We start from the raw sequence: 21,483 nt of genomic DNA, 5'->3' as shown, positions 1-21,483 counted from the left end.
GTGCCCCCTTAAAATTCTGACACCATCCCTATTTCCCTGATACCTCTCAATCGTGCTGTTTTCACTCCAGACTGGTGTCTGCTATTATCTTGTAAAAGATAATAAATAATCTACCCGACATGACTTCATGAGGTCTTCATGTTCCATGTTTAATATTAAGATGAACCAAATATCCCTTTCATTCAGGCTAACATTTTAACATTCCAATTTTTTGCTCTAATTTCGCTTTTCTTGTATCTCTCTCACTGCAGCAGTGGAGAAGGTTGAAACCAGTGTGTGTGTGTGCAAGAGCTGTTGTGGAGAGGAAGTTACCAAGAGGATGGCTAGGTGACAGCCTAATGAATTAAAAATACTGATATAGAACAGCTTTTTGATTTTCACCCCTACTACGTTCCAGGAGGTATGGCAGAAAAAAAGTTTAGATTTTATTTTGTCCGAGATGAGTTTCTTTACTTTGATGAGAAGTTGTGAACATTGTTGCAAGGTAATCAATCCTCTTTGGTGTATGTTGAATTGCATCCTACAGGGTGAGTGGCATTGCTGTGTGGTGTATGTTGTTGCAAAATGGCTGGTCTTGCTGCAAGGTCATTGGACTTGTACCACTTTGGTCAGCTTTTTTGGGAGATTTTCAAGCACTGTAGTGAGGGTGTGGAATTGCTTGTTCACAAGGAGGTTGGCTTGGTTTTGTGGTGGCTGCCTTTGCTGCAAGATGGTTGTCTTTGTTATTGGGTGGGCGGATTTGCAGTGAATTTGTTAGGTTTGTTGAGCATGTTAAATTAGAGTATATTCCATAGTAAAGACTCTTGACCTGCAAAGTATCAGCCTTCTGCTGTGGATTCATGTGATATGTAGAAGGCTTTTCTCAAAGGAGTGCATGGTGTATTCAGAGTTTTGGAACTGTAATTTATTGTTGGGGTATGTTTGAAGTGGTTCTGGAGTTCATGGGAGCTACAGTAGTGATTTCCATGTTAGTGAGATGGTGTCCTGGTGCTACTTCTCCCCTACCAATCTTGGAGCAGTGTTCCGAATCACCTAAATGTGTGCCACCTGGACAATCCAGGGTAGAATGAGTCAACATGGACCAATTTAGAGTTTAGTAGACAGAGTACTTCATCGCAAATGTGCCAGAGTACTCTGTTTGCCAAACCCTCGGTCTGCCTACCTCAGTTAGAGGTGGGCTGACCTTAAGTCATCCGGAAAGGAAAGCCTCCTCTGACAGTGGAGGAGCTGTGGGAGAATTGATGGACATTACATAATCTGCCCTATTTAGGTTGGAAGGTGTAATACCTGTTTTATTTGTTTACAAATAAAGCCCAGCTTTGAGGGATTTTATCATTTGACTCGCCAAGCAGGGTCCAGGGGCCTCCGTGTCTGCTGATAAGGTGTTAAAGAATAAAGTAATTCTGGCTCTGACTGAAATCGCTAACTGAATTGACTCGGTTTAATCGAACTTCAGAGGCTCACATGTTCACTTCAGTGGAGGCATCTTTAAGAAACCAAGAATAACTGGCATTTTGCAGTGCCCATTCGAAGAATAACAACATGTGGTCTTTCCAAAGTTATTAAAGAGAATGATATATATTGTTTTAGGGGCAACGTAGGGGATGGGTGTACTGGCCTACAGGGAATTTGTTATATGGCCACAGTGTGATGCCTTTGAAAAGCATATAGAATAAAACAGTCAGCTACAGGATCTGTATTTGGATGACTCTATTTCAGCCCGTTTTGCATTATATAGAAACCAGCCTGGAGGTGATTATAAAATCCAGTAACCGTTCCACAATTTGAAAGTAAAATTTAGTTTTCAATTTATATAGTTAAATTCTTCACAATTGTACAACAATATTTTCAAAAGAATGAGTCAAGAACAGTACATAAAATAAATAGAATTTTGAATTAAATTATAATCCAACTGATTCTTAGACTCTTAAAATTATGTGCAATAGTGGAAAGAGAAAAAAGTAAATAAAATACTATATGCCGAAACATAAAACATTATAATAACTAAATGCAATCATAAAGTAATAGCCAAACAAAGAACACTTGCTGGTATAACTTATTGAAGTACTTTTATATTTTATACTATATAGTTGTTTGATTATTACTGGAGACAATATTACAGCATCCATATTACAGTTTCCATTTTTTTGGCAATGAAGAGTTTCCTCTTTCTCAAAATTGCATTATTTGTTGCTGATAAGGTCATTGAAAGCCATCCTTTTAGGCCAGGGTTGACAGACCAGCTGTTGCCGACCTTAAGTGATCAACAAACGAAAGCTGTTTTTTTTTGGTGGAGTTTTATATAGCGCTAACTAGACCCGGAGGTATCAGAGCGCTTTACATGAGCACCAGTTGTGTTACATACTGACGCTTTCATTTTTGTTAGGCACGGGGAGATTAAGTGATTTGCCCAGAATCACAGAATGTTGAGTATCCCTGCCGAGACTCAAACCTGGTTCCCTATCTCCGAGGTCGACCGCCCTAGCCGTTAGGCCACATTCTCTGAGAGAGTGACTTTAGATGTGCCCACGTGCTGATATTCCTCCCAACAGGATTTGACTGGGGAGTAGCTGTATGCTTCCATTGAAAGAAGTGCTTGTATTACACATAATATCCTATATATAGGCTAGGCCTGAATTAGTGACGGTGATAAGGCTCACCATAACCAAGGATTATGGCTATATACTCAACTGGTTAATTGGGATGCGATAGGCCTCATACATTTTTTTGTGAAACATTATGACAGAGACTTAAATTATTTGTTTTGAAAAGCATATGTTAAAATCTAAATGCATAGGCCTATAACCGTGGGTTGTTATAATGCTTGGGTTAAAGCCTGTAGGCAAATATGTTCTAACATGGATTCCATTTGATTATCATAGGGAGTCAAGGGTGGTAGTTACTCACTCTTTCAAACTCTTTTCAGGAAATTCTTTTTAGGTCTAGCTTGGCAGTGCAGTGGGGAGCCAAGGCTAGTGTAATCACTAGAAAAAGAGCTATTAGACATTGTCACAAGAGAGGGGTTCTGGCTCCGTCCAAATGTTGAACTTCTCTATACAAGCATTTGATTGAAAAATAGTTGCGGAAGTCTAAGTAGATTGATTGCTCATAACTGATAAGCACATTATTAACAGAGACCCCAGCACCAATTCTGTACCATGTCCAATTCAGTAGAAAGGGGTTTCACATTATAAACCTGCTTGGAAATAGTATAGGTGTGGATTTTACCTGAACTACTTGCCAAAAACCATACAAAATAGCTGTACCTTATGAACTCCCTGACAGATACGATGGGAAGGGATTCTGAACTGTGAACCCCTGGTTAAACACCACGGACACTGTGGACAGGGACTTTGTATTGTGAACCCTGACAAATGCAGAAGGAACAGATTTACGTTGTTAACTCTGACAAATGTAATACGAATGGGTTTTGTGAACTGTATGACAATTGCACTCGGAAGGGGTATTGCACTATGAACTCAATGGCAAATACTATAGGAAGGGGCTTAACATTATGAACAATTTAGCAACTACATTAGAAATTAGTTTTACATTGTATACTTTCTGTCAAATGCATAGGAAGGAGTTTAGTGCATAAATATATCCCAGTATAGGTTTATTCTAAAAAAACTGCTAGGTGTCTCCAGAGAGAGTTAATGCTCATGTCAGTGTCTACTTTGAATCTGCCTAAATTGTTTGATTGGTAATTTTAGGTGAAGACTACATGGAATGTTTATTCAAGTTAAAGTCACAGACTTGCTTTATTGATCGTGAAATGCGGTGACAATGGCATAAGGCTTCTTGTTTATTTGTAAACTACTTGGCAAAGTGTGTAGACTTAACCATTTTGATTGTCTAAAGCCTATTGTTTTTCAGTAGGCAGATATAAGAGCATTGCTGTTTTTTACCCTTAAAGCTTGCTTTTGTACACACATTATCACTTAGTACACCTACATAATGCAGACAACAAAATCAGACTACATTTATAGGGATTTACGTGGGATGAAAAAAACTGGGGGTCTCTAAAAGGTGTGTGGCCAATGCAATTAAGGGCGTGGCTTAAAAGCGCCAGGACGCCGACTGGTATCAGTGCGCTCTATAAGTGTAAAAATAAATAAATAAATAAATAAAAACACGTAAAAATCTGTGCTTACCATAGTGTGCCGCCCGACTTGTATTTTGCTGTTTCGGTCATTGCATCCATATATACGATACTACAAGAAACTTCATACCTACAACAAGTCAAGACTATTGGCTTTGTCAATGGTTGTTAGTTGCATAAGATAAATAAGCAGCAACTATGGGTTGTAAATAATATTGAAAAAGCTTCAAATTAAAGCCCTGGTGAAACCACGACAATGTTGCTTCTCCTAGGTTTCAAAAAGAGAATAGAAATCTAGAGAGAAACTGCCTCTCTTTAAAGGATTTCCCTTCTCCCTACAGCTCACCTGGCATAACGTCATGCTGTACCTTCTCCACTAGTGAGAAGTGAGCAGTTTGCGGCACGTGCACATCAATGTGCCTGCTGTCACTGCAGTCTGTAAAAAAAAGACCACCTCTGTCAGGGCACAAAACAGAGCCCAATAGGGACCCGTTTCGAGGCCCCCTTTAAAAAACTGCTGGTGCTCAGCACAGGTGAGACCCGGCCCTTTTAAAGCCCAGAGTTGCACCCTGTGATATTTCTTGAGTACACGATTTTCACTATGATTATTCGGCACAGTCACTATATGTTGTAAATATTTGTCATTTGAATTTAGTATTTAGTTCTGCATATTTTCTTTTTAAAGAAAGAAAAACATAGTTTGATCACTGAGTTAGTCTTAAGCTGCTCTGCCTCATTACCCTGAGAGTCAGGTTTTACATTGAGATGCACTGACAAATGCAATAGATAGGGTATTGTTATTCTGAATTCTCTGGCAAATGCAATATGTAGGGGTTTCACATTGAGAACCATGTAGCAACTACAAAAGGGAGAACTTCCCTCTGTGTACTCCTTGAAGAAAAGAATAAGGAGAGGTACACAATATTTAACAATAAGAGACCTTCTAACACAGGTCTGTGTACGAATTAAAGTCTTTTTTCTTCTTAAAAGTAAAAACACGAGACACTGATTTATTAAGAAAGATCGTGCTATTTGGCATGCAGTAACATGTATTTAACCCCTTTAGTTGCCCTAATTCTTGGTTTTGGATTTTGTTTGTTTAACTACATTGTTGTTGATCAATTCCTGATACAACAGAGTGGTATTAATTCTGCTTTCACCCTTAAACTTTGGGCATGGCTTACTTTAGTTGCATGTTGGATGGCCAAGAACCTTTTGAATTTGTATGTGGGTAAAACAAAGGTGTTAGTTTTAGTGGATCATCCTTAGACTTCCACCACCGTTTGGTTGTCAGTGGTTTTTGAGGCATCTTCTGTCCCTGTTACCTTTACCAAAGATGTCGATGTTACTCTCAGTGATGATCTTACCTTCAGTCCTTATGTCAATAAGATTGCTCCCTTTTGAAGAGCTTCAGGAAATGGCTTACTTGTTGCAAAATAGAAGAGAGGAAGTTTATCATGTAGCCAGCTATATCATCCTGTTCAGATTATAGGAATGTAGTCTTGTTTGGTTTAACTAAATATATTATCTCTCACCTTCAGATTGTGCAAAATGCAGATGCCACTTCTGTTGCTTAAATTACTTCAGCATGCTTCCTATTTGGACCTGCTTCATAAGTAACCAGTCAATAGATGGATCTTGTTTAAGACACTTTGCATGTTACAAAGGGCACTTGTTGGCACTGTCCCAGCCATCACAGCTCCCAGATTCAGTCCTGCATTACCTCTGATATGCTATGTTCCTCCTCTCATGCACTCTAGGCTGTGCTCATGTTCCACTGCACCTGAACAGGCAGAAGCTCTTTCTTGGTTGTGGCACCTATTGCCACCAAAATTAAAAGATTTTGATCATACATGTGCAGGGTTAGCATTCTGTCTATGTGACAGCAGGGATCAGCACAATATAGCTAGAACTATTGGCATTGCCATTGCTTGTTTCTTATGATAGAATTACGTTTCTTGGAAGCTGTGCAGCATTGCTATTATAGAAGAACAACCAACGTGTCTTTCAGATATCAATTCCATTGTATCATAAACATCTGCCTAAAAAGGTACAATATTTGAACATTTAAAATGATATGACCAGTTGAACCACACACAGATCCACTTGTCCACCTGTTATATGTCAAGGATAAATTATGTCTTTTCAGGAAAAAAACACTTTTGAATAGCAAACCACTTAACTTTTCGAAAAAGAGGGCTTAACAAAAAGCAGTGACTTTATTCAGATGGAAAAAAGGACCTCCTTAGGTGCAGCCCTTTTTCTTGGACTCCATTACTTCTACGAGACATCACTATGACAGAAATATATTCAATAATTCTCATCACGTGCACATAGCATTACTTCGATCTTATCATCTGAAATTTGAACATATAAATAAATCCATTAGTACTTTAAAAGTTAATTTAAAGGAAGACACATTAAATTGATCAGATTAAATAACTTTAAAAAATGTATATGAAAGCAAAATAATTACGTCACTTGGAAGGTTTTCATTTAGAATTAGCTTAATATATATATATGGAAAGAGCGAGAAAAAATATAACATATTTACATTTTTACATTACTTTAGAGACAGACTTATCTGGTATTATTAATATAATTTATTGAATAACATGTCATAGTCAACATTTGTTATGGTAGGCATTCCCTCATGTTTTTTCTTTGTTTTATCTGTCATTAATATCATGAAATATTTTACATGAATTAGGAATATGCAGTATCCTATTTTTAAGATAATTATGTTATTGATATCATTAATTTTCTCGCATGTATCTCACATTATTAGGGTTAGCATTAGGGCTAGCGTTACTTTTATGATTTGGTTAGTGTGGAAGCAATATTGCTTACCAGCAAAGTTATGCAAAGGTAGCATATTTTTAACATTTAAGAAGATGCAGTATGTATCACATGCACAACAAATTGCAGGTGAAATTAATTCTATTCCTATGGTCGTACCTCTCGTCTACTTTAACTTTCTCTTCGACAGTTCCTGTTTCCATGCATCCACATTAATCTTTTTCCATCCTAAATTTCGTCCTCTTCTCCTGTGCTAACCCTTCTTCCATCAATCCTTCTCTGCACTTGTTACTCTACACATTGGAATCCTCCCTCATCATATCAGATGATTGGATTGAATGCCACTGTAAATGTGCATAGCTGATTTAAAGTATAGTGAACCCCATCCATTGCCTATATGCAGCATTCCATTCCTGAAGTGAGGACGGCCACCTCAACTTGCCTTATATCCCTAAATGATTTGAACCACGTACAGGAACACACATTGGTGATCTGATAGACTTCTAGCTGCAGATTACTTACCCTAGAATTGTTCCCAGACGTAAGACAGGATCTGGAAGTTTTTCGTGAGCAGTACCCCTGCGTGCCGGTAGGTGGCATCATTCGGCTCTGCGTGGTATCGTCTGCACCGGAAGTGACTTGCGCGGTGCCTATACAAGAGCCAACCCAGTGTGCTAACGTCAGTTTTTTTTCTTTCCGCACCAGTCAGCGCAGATCCAGTGAGCCACCCCCAGTTAATTTCTGACTGACCTTTTTCGACTTTTTGTCGAAGTTTTGGGAGATTTTTCTCATGGTGTGGGAGGATGTCAACTAGGAAGTGGTCAGTGTTTTGCGTAGCTTCGCACACCTGGCTTGGAAAGTTGCAAAAAGAAACTAACATCAGAGCGTTAGGGTGGTGCTTATATAGGCACCGTGCACATCACTTCTGGCGTGGACGGCACTGATGATGCCACGTGGAGCCGAACAAAGCCACCTACCAGCACGGAGGGATTCTACTCATGAAACATTTCCAGATCCAGTCAGAAGCAATTATCAAAGGTAAATAACTTGGTTATTAGGTCTATAGTCTTCATGCCACAAACAACATTAATACATATATGTTTTTTTCTGGATCGTGATTTTGGATTGTGAAGTGCTCCTTGATTTTTAGAATGTAGAAGGCCCCCAGTGAGGCTTACTCCAAAAGCTTGGCTTGTTCCAATATCTCAAGAAAGACGCATATATCAGTTCCACCTAGAATGAATTATTTGGAAGATGCTAGTGCACAGCTTCCATGGTGGCAATGTTTAAATGAGGAAGAAATGCCCGATGGTGGTAAAGAAAGTTCAGTTTATTCTTTTGTAACATAGTCAGGGCAGCTTGTGCACCAGACTTTGGGACAGGGCTACAACATGGTGAAATGTGTGAGCTGTGTGGGCGTACAGCCAATGGGATAAAAAAGGGGGCTATTGGCATCCTTTACTGCTGATACAGCATAGAATGGTGTGCTATTGACCTCCTCCAATCAGCAGCTCTTTCTCTCTCTGTGCAGCACAACGATGGCCAGTTCACCGTGATCCAACTGGTGGGAATGCTGAGGGGCATTGCTGCGGGTATGAAGTACCTTGCTGAGATGAACTATGTTCATCGGGACCTGGCCGCTCGCAACATCCTGGTCAACAGCAATTTGGTGTGCAAGGTGTCTGACTTCGGCCTCTCGCGATACTTGCAGGATGACACGTCAGATCCAACGTACACTAGTTCCCTGGTGAGTAGTAGTTTTTCTGTCCATAAGTGGCGCTCAGCAAGTACACTGATGGCAGAGAAAAGTGCCCTATGCATACAAAGCATGCCACTGCATCCAATCCCACCAACGAAAGGGAGACAAGGAAAGCAGACAGTGGATGGTAAGAATGTGTAAATAATGGCAGCATTTAATATTGGCCATTCGATTGCGAGTTTGTGTAGTCTAGTGTCTCTACAGTGAATGATGTTGCATATGTAAGCCCCTAAATCTTAACTACAGTAGACCGGTGAATAGTTTTTAAGAACTCTATCATTCAATGTACAGAGAAGCCACAGAATTTAAAGTATTGGAGAAAATAGCCAACGCTCTAGTTCAAGTGGAATAAATGTTTGATCCCCAAGCAAAATTATATTTCACTCCACTATGATGGTAGCATATGGCTATCTGTCGTTGCAAATGTCAGCTGTGGCCTGAATGCAGCACTAGTCTGGCATCACTCGTCCACAAGTGTTCAGACGGGCCAGAGCAAAAGGATGAAAACACAATAATGCATGTGTTACCCATTCTGTGAAAGGGTGGAATGTGTCAAAATGCTAATGAATGCTTGTACTCCCACATGCCTCCCTTCCACAAGCACTGTGTTTACAGGAGCATCTTGAAGCTACCCGGTGATAAAAGCCACTGAGTTGAGTCTAATAGCCACATTCACCCACCAGACAACTCTATATTTTCTGATTACAAGCAATAGTCATGTGAAGATTCCTCAGGTAAAGCCTGTGGCATGGTTAAGAGAGGTATTTCCAAGCCCACAAGATGTGGTAATCGCCATCCTTCAGGAGTCCCTTGACCTGCAACAAGCATGTGATGAGGTGTAAGGCCTCTAGAGCAGTGCTGCCTTATCTACTCTACCTTCCTGCCAATTCAGCAGTATAATTCTGCTACAAAATTTGTAAGAGGAAAGGGATGCCCTTTAGACCCCTTTCTCTCTTTTAATTGTGGGAAAGGTTTTTAAGAGCTAGGCAGTTGTCCAAGGGTCCACTGACAAGTCTCAGAGAAACTTTAAAAGACATTTTTATAAAGCAGCCTCGGATCCTTTAAGTAAATTGGGCCGCTTGGAAAAAAATGTTTTAATTTAAAAAAAATGTATTTTCGATATGGGAGTCTGCTTCTGCTTGCAACCACCATCCCTGTTATTGTATACAATCATGGTACGTTGTAATTTGAAACCTATCAAATGAAAATTAATTGGATTGGCTGGATCGAGATCTACTCTGGTTTGGAATTATGCAAACTGTCTATTAGTACATAGGCCAGCAAAAATGCTGGGTACAAATTATGACCAGTTTTTGGGATCAGTATTATAATCAAAGGAAAGGCAGATTATCCCTGAACTCCCGCGATCTTCCCAAGGCATAACTTGAAACCTACAAATAAACCAGCTCCTAAGAAAAAACAGGTAAGAGAGACATAATAACCCTTGCAGTATTCTCAAATGTCAGCAGTAGCTGTGACATTAGTTTCTGTGACACATAACAAAAATATACATATAGTGGCGTTGCAGTGTCCACCTCCCAAAACCTACTTTCTGATCCACAAATTCCAAGTGAATAGATAGTAGAATTAGTAAGTCTACTCATACAAAATAGGAGCTACACAGGCAGTATTAAAGAAGTTCCCAGCAAGAGAGGCCTTATATGTTTTGTTCTATACATTTGGCCCTATATTCCGGATTTTATTAACCGCTTTGTTTCTATATGAACTGGTAGTTCTTTTTTAGATGGCCATGGGGCAGTAGTTTCTGGAGAAATCCCTAAAGATACAAAGAACTCAAGTGATGTCAAATGATAAGCCAGTTGGTTCAATATCCTTAAAAAATTGCCAAAGGAATTAAAGCACAAGGGGGGGGGAGCAAAGTGAGGCATTTTTTGGACGGATGGCCATTCCTAATTAGAAGTGTATTTTCGTTATTACCTTTTCTTTCTTTCTCGTTACCTACATGTTTGTTTCTCTTGTTTTCTTTTGCCCTTTCTCCCTCCTGTCCTCTCTTTCTTGTATTTTTCCCTCATTGTTTTCTCCTTTCTTTTACTTTCTTCTTTTAATTCATCCTCGCTTCCTTCCTATAATTACTGTCTCAGGTTTCCTTCTTTCTCTTAATCTTTATTGGTTTATCTTTTGTCCTAGGGAGGTAAAATCCCAGTCCGGTGGACCGCTCCTGAAGCCATTGCATATCGTAAGTTCACATCTGCCAGTGATGTTTGGAGCTACGGCATTGTCATGTGGGAGGTGATGTCCTTTGGCGAGAGGCCGTACTGGGACATGTCCAACCAAGATGTAAGGATCTTCCTCATAACGTCTGTTGAATGACAATGATTTATTGTAAGGCAGTGTCTCTCTTTCACAATATTGGCCTATTTTGAGGACTTAGGCTCTCATGTATGAACATACTTCCTCATAGACACAGAATGGGTCTTTGATACATCAGACCTACAGTCCCATAGAGAGGTACTGGTTAGGCGTTAGCTACAAAGGCCCTGTCACACACTCATGGCCTGGTAGGTTTACAGGTGGGATGAGTAAGTGAGGCCTTTTAGAGTGCAGTGCATAAAGACAATACCTTCAACCCATGGTTCTGGTAGAAAGGAAGGTGTGAATGCATTATCCAACATTCACCTCAACGAAAGCGGAAAATACAAGGGCAGTGTCCACTCTCCTGACCATGTTAGTATGGGAGAAGCCGGAGCAGTGTCCTGTGAACAGAGCCTTGTAAGGCATGAGGGTCGTGTGCTTCACACGTGCACTACTACCATAGGAGTTATTATGGCAGTGTCTTGCACACGCAGCCCTTGTTGTGTTGTCAAGGCACGATCCAAATGCAGGCACTGGTAGTGGGAGCGGAGGCCATTTTCACAAACAGTAATTGCTAAATTGAGATTGCCAGGGCTCCATCTCTCATAGAAGTTGGTGCCGTGAAATGTGTAATAAAGGGTTACATGGTTTCCACTAGAAAAGGCAGGACTGTGTGTTAGAACAACTTTAAACCTGAGTACATCTACACCATAAGAGACTGTTGGCCCAATTCCTAGCTAGCTCAGAGTGCCTCACCCGAACCCCTAAACTTCTGGGGTGGCAGCTGATTTTAGCAACCTCAAACATGACACTCCGATCCCCAAGGGGATTGTGGAAACACATCTTACCCCTTTTGTTGTTTACTTATGCAATGCCAAGTAAACACCATGAAAAATTTGAATAGAGTTTTCAATACAATTATTGAAACTATTGTAATCGTGCATAGAAAGAATGAGCTGTGATTATTAGGCACATAAAACAAAGCAATGTAACCAGGATTATAAACATAGTGAAAAGAATAAACAGTCCAACCATGGCAGTCTGATTTATAAATATCTACAAATCACTACTCCTACTCTGAGAGCATAGTGGGTGTACTCTCTGCACGATCTCTTAGGTTAACCTGAGACCCCATTCCTGAATGACGTGGTCTGGAGTTGGATTGGCAAACCCTTCTCTGCAGCATCAGAATGGAAGATCAGTGTTAGCAGAGCTGCATGTCGAACACAGCGTTAGGTCCAGATTCAACATGGCTGGAGTGCCCCTCTGACTAGTAAAGGGTCAGTAAACTGTTTATATAATAAACTACTGTGTTAGAGGTACAGCTCTGATCCAGTGATGTGTCTAGATGTGAGAAGCTGTCTCCAAGTGGGCAACACAAACACTAGGATATCTCATTCTGTTCTTAGCATTGAACAAAATGTACAGACAGTGTAGCAGGAAAGGCTTTCTAAAAGCAAATCAGCAAGTTTGTCTTCTTAGAATAATATTGTGTAATTAAAATATGCCTAAAACAAAGTAAGCTAAAAACATATGAAATGTAAATATAAAGAAGAACCGACGTGTTTTGTTATTTTGTTGGTTCTTGTATAGTGCAGCGACTCATGCCCGCAGGTGTATGTCTGCACTTTCTAATACACAGTGGAATTAAAACAGCCAGGTTTTTAGAAGTTTTGTAAAATTGGGTAGGTCGGGCAGGATTCGATATGCAGATGGAGTTTGTTCTAGCTGAGTGGAGCAAGATAAGAAAATTAACAACCCCTGAATTTGGTTGTGCAAATGCGAGAAATCCAGAGGAGTTCTTTTTTTGTGGACCTGAGCAACCAAGAGGGTTGTTAGTGGAGGAGCCTGGAATAGGGATAAATGAGTCGTGAATACCTTAGTGCTTTGAAGTTCAAGCAGCAAAGCTTGAAGATGACACGTTTTCCGATGGGCAACCAGTGTAAGGCCTTTGAAGCAGGGGTGAGCCAAGTGGGTCCAGAAGGATCTTACTACAAAAGCACTTTCACACTTATATGAACTGATAGGGTGTGGCATAAAATATAGAGTCAGTTTCAGGTACGGTGGGAAAATCTCAGGAAGTTGGAAGGAGGTAGGCATGACAGAAAAGACATTGTGTAGGTCCTGGTAGGATGGCCAATGCAAGGAGAAGGTTGAACACGGATAGGTTGAGAGATTTGTGTTACTGTTCCACACAGAGGCTGTGGTAGGATGGAAGAAATCCACAGAGTGATTAACTTATCAGGAGTAACTAATGCAAAGAAGTGTCCGAATGTGCGCCCCTGTTGTGTATTTCTCACAGGAGTGCTCGCAGCGGGACTAGTGCAGATTGTATGCTGTTAGCTTTTGGATCAAAGAAAATAATACACTTGGGAAATTTAAAAAGAGTCTGACATAGTCACGGACAGGGCTGGACTAGCCGTAGCGGGCACTGGGCATTTCCCAACACAACATTTATCCTGAGCTAACACAAAAATCCACTTTGCAACCAACGAACAAATCACAAGTCGCTGTTTGTTTTCTTCTTTTCTTTCTTTTATTTCATGCGTTGATTGTTCATAAAACCTCCTAGCCGACACGTGTTTCGTCTGATTTGGTGTTAATCCACAGACTTCTTCAAGGCTTGATTAATCAAATTCGACCTCTAGTCTCTTGTTCAACACCCCTGCCACAGCGTCATTGGGGTTCAGTTATCCTCTTAGTCTATTTTTCACGTTGTTTTGGCCCGTAGATGGCGGTTAAAATCAGTCTCTCTCCATACTGTATTGTTCGGGTATTTTCCTCCTGTGACGATATCTCGTCCTCTGTAAAAAAGTTCCTGAACGCCGGGTATCGTCCAATCACAGGAACAATGTGAACCACGAGTAAGGGAGTGAGAGTTATATGTGAGATGATTGGACCGGCTTCTAGCAGATGCCGGAAGACTCACCACATTGTTTAACGGAAAGCAGGAGAAACAAGACGCTGATTTATGCGTCGAGATAGTAAGTGAATTACACGTTAATGACAATTCGAATTTAAGTTCGCTTTTTTGTTTACTTAGAACGATGATTGAAGGCTTGATACGGTATTCATTTACGCGTTTCTTTTATTTGACAGTTTGATTAATGTGACCACTAACAGAATACGTGAGATGCTCAAAAATACTACAATTGTGAGTGCCCGTTTGGGCGTTTTTCATGATATAAGTCACCTTGACACATTAACTGGTTATGCACTGGGGTGTATCTCACAATTAGTCACTAGTAGCAGCATGATAGTATTAAAAAGTACGTAGTATGTTATTTTCACTATGTTTATGTTGACAGGAATTTTTGTTATACCTTGTTTCAGCTCATGTGGTCCCAGATGAAGGTCTAACTGACCGAAATGCTTTTGGACTTGAGTACTACAAAAATGCATTCATACTAACTAAATTGATGAATTGAATCAAATAAGACTTTTTCTTGGAGAAATAAAGAAGCATTTAAATATTGAAAATTTGTGTTGAACTTTTAAGGAACTCTGGGTGTCCCCCAGGTGGATTTAACGCTGTGCGCCAGGGGATGCTTCCACTTTACCAGTGGGAAGCACAACTTTCTGGATTATTCATTGGGTGTCCAAAGGCAAGAGGCGCCGCCTTGGCTGCACGCAAAAACTGACAAAAAGCCACAAACTTAAAACTAGAATATAACACGCCAAAGGAGCAGTGCGCTCAAAAACCTCTATTTACTTTCAGTGTTGTGTATCAGGGCATTGACTGGTTCATGCCTGTTGTGTTTAGTTTGGTGGTCTAAACCTTATCCTTGGAGCTTCTTTACTTGTTCTTATCCTTACTATTATCATTGTTACCCAGCGCAACTGTAACCCAGCCACCAATTTCTTTATTTACTGGGCATTTCCCTACTGGGCCGCCAGAGTGGGGGCCAGTTTTGGACCCCTGGGGGGCCGTTTTTAGGTCAAGCCTCAGGCATTGCTTTAGCAATGCTTGTTTGGCGAGATTATAGTAAGGCCTACTCATTTGTTTGTATTCTCATGCCTTAAATGGAATAAAAGGAATGCACTTAGGTATTTACAAACATGTATACAGGAGCTCTCCCCCTCGTTGCCTGGTCAATTACCCCATAACAACTGTATTTCTTGACACTATATTTTGTTCTATTTTCTCATTTCAACTTATGTTGTTTGGGCAGCTGGTCGTTTTTGATATGTCCGGGAATTGGGTGTTTTGGCCTCAGTTAGGCAGAGTGTGCCTTACATCGGTTCTGCGTTAGGAAAGCAAGCTTGACACGGATGTTACTTCTACACTTCTTTGTTCCTGTGACTGCCCCTGACACAGGGACGATTCTGACCTGGAGTAGCTAGTGTACAGGCTCCACTACCAAGCTATATACTATACACTCCATATCCCTTAGGCAAAATGTACACATTACATTCCATCTACTACAAATACACTCCAAACAATACCACTCAGTGCCACATAATTACACTCCACATAATTACACTCTACTGAATGCAACACACACTCCACACAATGCCACTCAGTGCCACATAATTATATGCTACAGAATTACACTGCACTCAATGCAACATACACTCCAAACAATACCACTCAGTGCCACATAATTACACGCCACACAATTACACTCTACTGAATACAACATACACTTATAATACCACTCAGTGCCACACAATTACACGCAACATAATTACACTCTACTCAATGCAACATACACTCCAAATTTTATTTATTTATTTATTTCTAAAATCCTGCCGAACGAAAAAAGGTTTAATCTGGGCGCTCCTCTCCAACATGTTTAAAAAAGGGTTAATGTACAGAGCGAACAACAGCGGGGAGCAGGGACACCCCTGCCGTGTTCCTCTAGATATCTGTATTGGTTCAGGTGCAAGCCCCATTGAGCAAATCTTGGCCACGGGAGATCGATATAAAACTCTCAGAGCCTGAATATACCCCTGGCGGAACCCCATCTGCTGTAGAACTCCCCAAAGAAAATCCCACGCAATGCGATCGAAAGCCTTTATCGCCATCAAGCAAAATCAATCCTGAGTCCCTGGACCCCACCTGTGCGATGTCAAATATGGTCAGTACCCTACTAATATGATTCACTGCCCCCCTACCCGGTATAAAACCATGTTATCTTGGGGAGACAAGAGAGGTGATACCACTCAGTGCCACATAATTACACACCACATAATTACACTGCACTCAATGCAACATACACTCTAAATACCACTCAGTGCCACATAGTTACACACCACATTATTACACTGCACTCAATGCAACATACACTCCAAAGACCACTCAGTGCCACATAATTACATGCCACATACTGAATGCAACAGACACTCCACACAATACCACTCGGTGCCACATAATTATATGCTACGTAATTATGATGCAACATACACTTGAAATACCACTCAGTGTTACATAATTACACACCACATAAGTACGCTGCACTCAATGCAACATACACTCCAAATACCACTCAGTGCACCATAATTACACGCCACATAATTACACTGCACTCAATGCAACATACACTCCAAATACCACTCAGTGCCACATAATTACACTGCACTCAATGTAACATACACTCCAAATCCCACTCAGTGCCACCTAATAACACACCACATAATTACACAGCTCTCAATGCAACATACACTCCAAATACCACATAATTACACTCTACTGAATGCAACACAGACTCCACACAATATCACTCAGTGCCACATAATTATATCAATCTATCGCCCTCACTCTATCTATCGCCCCCACTCTATCTATCTATCTATCTATCGCCCTCACTCTATCTATCTATCTATCGCCCTCACTCACTCTATCTATCTATCACCCTCACTCTATTTGTCTGTCGCCATCTATTTATCTATCTATCTATCTATCTATCTATCTATCTATCTATCTATCTATCTATCTATCTATCTATCTATCTATCTATCTATCTATCGCCCTCACTCTATCTATCGCCCTCACTCTATCTATATATCTATCTATGTATCTATCTATCTATCTATCTTCCTCACTCTGTCTATCGCCCTCAATCTATCTATCTGCCTATCTATCTATCGCCCTCACTCTGTCTATCTATCGCACTCACACTATCTATCGCCATCACTCTATCTATCAATCGCCCTCACTCTATCTGTCTATCTATCACCCTCACTCTATCTGTCTATCTATCGTCCTCACTGTATCTATCTATCTATCTATCTATCTATCTATCTATCTATCTATCTATCTATCTATCTATCTATCGCCCTCATTCTATCTATCGCCCTCACTCTATCTATCACCCTCACTCTATCTATCTATCGCCCTCACTCTATCTATCTATCGCCATCACTCTATCTATCTTTCTATCTATCTATCTATCTATCTATCTATCTATCTATCTATCTATCTATCTATCTATCTATCTATCGATCTATCGCCCTCACTCTATCTATCTATCGCCCTCACTCTGTCTGTCGCTATCTATCTATCTATCTATCTATCTATCTATCTATCTATCTATCTATCTATCTATCTATCTATCTATCTATCTATCTATCGCCCTCACTCTATCTGTCGCCCTCACTCTATCTATCTATCTATCTATCTATCTATCTATCTATCTATCTATCTATCTATCTATCACCCTCAATCTACCTATCTTGCTAATGCCCTCACTCAATCTATCCCCCTCACTCTATCTATCTATCGCCCTCATTCTATCTGTCGCCCTCACTCTATCTATCTATCTATCTATCTATCTATCTATCTATCTATCTATCTATCTATCTATCTATCTATCTATCTATCTATCTATCTATCTATCTATCTATCTATCTATCTATCTATCTATCTATCTATCTATCTATCTATCTATCTATCTATCTATCTATCGCCCTCACTCTGTCTGTCGCTATCTATCTATCTATCTATCTATCTATCTATCTATCTATCTATCTATCTATCTATCTATCTATCTATCTATCTATCTATCTATCGCCCTCACTCTATCTATCACCCTCACTCTATCTATCTATCGCCCTCACTCTATCTATCTATCGCCCTCACTCTATCTATCTATCTATCTATCTATCTATCTATCTATCTATCTATCTATCTATCTATCTATCTATCTATCGCCCTCACTCTATCTATCCATCGCCCTCACTCTGTCTGTCGCTATCTATCTATCTATCTATCTATCTATCTATCTATCTATCTATCTATCTATCTATCTATCTATCTATCTATCTATCTATCTATCTATCTATCTATCTATCTATCTATCTATCGCCCTCACTCTATCTATCTATCTATCTATCTATCTATCTATCTATCTATCTATCTATCTATCTATCTATCTATCTATCTATCTATCTATCTATCTATCTATCTATCGCCCTCACTCTATCTATCCATCGCCCTCACTCTGTCTGTCGCTATCTATCTATCTATCTATCTATCTATCTATCTATCTATCTATCTATCTATCTATCTATGTATCTATCTATCTATCTATCTATCACCCTCAATCTACCTATCTTGCTAATGCCCTCACTCAATCTATCCCCCTCACTCTATCTATCTATCGCCCTCATTCTATCTGTCGCCCTCACTCTATCTATCTATCTATCTATCTATCTATCTATCTATCTATCTATCTATCTATCTATCTATCTATCTATCTATCTATCTATCTATCTATCACCCTCAATCTACCTATCTTGCTATTGCCCTCACTCAATCTATCCCCCTCACTCTATCTATCTATCGCCCTCACTCTATCTATCTATCGCCCTCACTCTATCTATCTATCTATCGCCCTCACTCTATCGCCCTCAATCTGTCTATCTATCGCCCTCACTCTATCTATCGCCCTCACTCTATCTATTGCCCTCACTCTATCTATTGCCCTCACTCTATCTATCGCCCTCACTCTATCTATCGCCCTCGCTCTATCTATCTATCGCCCTCACTCTATCTATCAATTGCCCTCGCTCTATCTATCGCCCTCACTCTATCTATCGCCCTCACTCTATCTATCTATCTATCTATCTATCTATCTATCTATCTATCTATCTATCTATCTATCTATCTTTCTATCGATCTATCTATCTATCTATCTATCTATCTATCTATCTATCTATCTATCTATCTATCTCTCTATATATCTATCTCTCTATATATCTATCAATCTATCTATCTATAGCCCTCACTCTATTTATCGCCCTCACTCTATCTATCTATCGCCCTCACTCTATCTGTCTGTTGCTATCTATCTATCTATCTATCTATCTATCTATCTATCTATCTATCTATCTATCTATCTATCTATCTATCTATCTATCTATCTATCTATCTATCTATCTATCTATCTATCTATCTACCTATCTATCTATCTATCTATCTATCTATCTATCTATCTATCTATCTATCTATCTATCTATCTATCTATCTATCTATCTATCTATCTATCTATCGGCCTCACTCTATCTGTCGCCCTCACTCTATCGTTCTATCTATCTATCTATCTATCTATCTATCTATCTATCTATCTATCTATCTATCTATCTATCTATCTATCTATCTATCTATCTATCTATCTATCTATCTATCTATCTATCTATCTATCTATCGCCCTCACTCTATCTGTCGCCCTCACTCTATCTATCTATCTATCTATCTATCTATCTATCTATCTATCTATCTATCTATCTATCTATCTATCTATCTATCTATCTATCGCCCTCACTCTATCTGTCGCCCTCACTCTATCGTTCTATCTATCTATCTATCTATCTATCTATCTATCTATCTATCTATCTATCTATCTATCTATCTATCTATCTATCTATCTATCTATCTATCGCCCTCACTCTATCTGTCGCCCTCACTCTATCTATCTATCTATCTATCTATCTATCTATCTATCTATCTATCTATCTATCTATCTATCTATCTATCTATCTATCTATCTATCGCCCTCACTCTATCTGTCGCCCTCACTCTATCGTTCTATCTATCTATCTATCTATCTATCTATCTATCTATCTATCTATCTATCTATCTATCTATCTATCTATCTATCTATCTATCTATCTATCTATCTATCTCTCTATCTATCTCTCTATCTATCTATCTATCTATCTATCTATCTATCTATCTATCAGTCGCCCTCTCTCTATCTGTCGCCCTCACTCTATCTATCGCCCTCACTCTATCTATCTATCGCCCTCACTCTATCTATCGCCCCCACTCTATCTATCTGTCGCCCTCAATCTATCTATCTATCGCCCTCACTCTATCTATATATCGCCCTCACTCTATCTATCTACCGCCCTCACTCTATCTATCGCCCTCACTCTATCTATCTATTGCCCTCACTCTATCTATCGCCCTCACTCTATCTATCTATCGTCCCCACTCTATCTATCTATCGCCCTCACTCTATCTATCTATCTATCTATCTATCTATCTATCTATCTATCTATCTATCTATCTATCTATCTATCTATCTATCTATCTATCTATCTATCTATCTATCTATCTATCTATCTATCTATCTATCTATCTATCGCCCTCACTCTATCTGTCGCCCTCACTCTATCGTTCTATCTATCTATCTATCTATCTATCTATCTATCTATCTATCTATCTATCTATCTATCTATCTATCTATCTATCTATCTATCTATCAGTCGCCCTCTCTCTATCTGTCGCCCTCACTCTATCTATCGCCCTCACTCTATCTATCTATCGCCCTCACTCTATCTATCTATCGCCCTCACTCTATCTATTGCCCCCACTCTATCTATCTATCGCCCTCAATCTATCTATCTATCGCCCTCACTCTATCTATATATCGCCCTCACTCTATCTATCTACCGCCCTCACTCTATCTATCGCCCTCACTCTATCTATCGCCCTCACTCTATCTATCTATCGCCCCCACTCTATCTATCTATCGCCCTCACTCTATCTATCTATCTATCTATCTATCTATCTATCTATCTATCTATCTATCTATCTATCTATCTATCTATCTATCTATCTATCTATCCATCGCCCTAGCTCTATCTATCACCCTCACTCTATCTATCCCCCTCACTCTATCTGTCTGTCGCCATCTATTTATCTATCTATCTATCTATCTATCTATCTATCTATCTATCTATCTATCTATCTATCTATCTATCACCCTCAGTGTATCTATCGCCCTCACTCTATCGCCCTCACTCTATCTATCTATCTATCTATCTATCTATCTATCTATCTATCTATCTATCTATCTATCTATCTATCTATCTATCTATCTATCTATCTATCTATCTATCTATCTATCTATCTATCTTCCTCACTCTATCTATCTATCTTCCTCACTCTATCTATCAACCTCACTCTATCTATCTGCCTATCTATCGCCCTCACTCTGTCTATCTATCGCACTCACACTATCTATCGCCTTCACTCTATCTATCAATTGCCCTCACTCTATCT

General features: G+C 39.6%; 1 protein-coding gene across 1 annotated transcript in view; it reads left to right on the top strand.

Moving 5' to 3' along the window:
• The window catches only part of EPHB1 (EPH receptor B1), an 865,486-nt gene that overhangs the window by 726,450 nt on the left and 117,553 nt on the right, over positions 1-21,483 (top strand). The window contains exons 12-13 of the mRNA XM_086943930.1: positions 8,433-8,648; positions 10,809-10,958. Of these exons, the coding sequence (XP_086800056.1) occupies positions 8,433-8,648; positions 10,809-10,958 (366 nt within the window). The remainder of the gene's footprint in view (positions 1-8,432; positions 8,649-10,808; positions 10,959-21,483) is intronic.

The sequence above is a fragment of the Lissotriton vulgaris genome, chromosome 11, assembly GCF_964263255.1.
Source record: "Lissotriton vulgaris chromosome 11, aLisVul1.2, whole genome shotgun sequence".
Lineage (NCBI taxonomy): Eukaryota > Metazoa > Chordata > Amphibia > Caudata > Salamandridae > Lissotriton > Lissotriton vulgaris.
The sequence above is the reverse complement of the archived record's forward strand: the minus strand, read 5'-3'. Positions and strand labels throughout refer to the sequence as shown.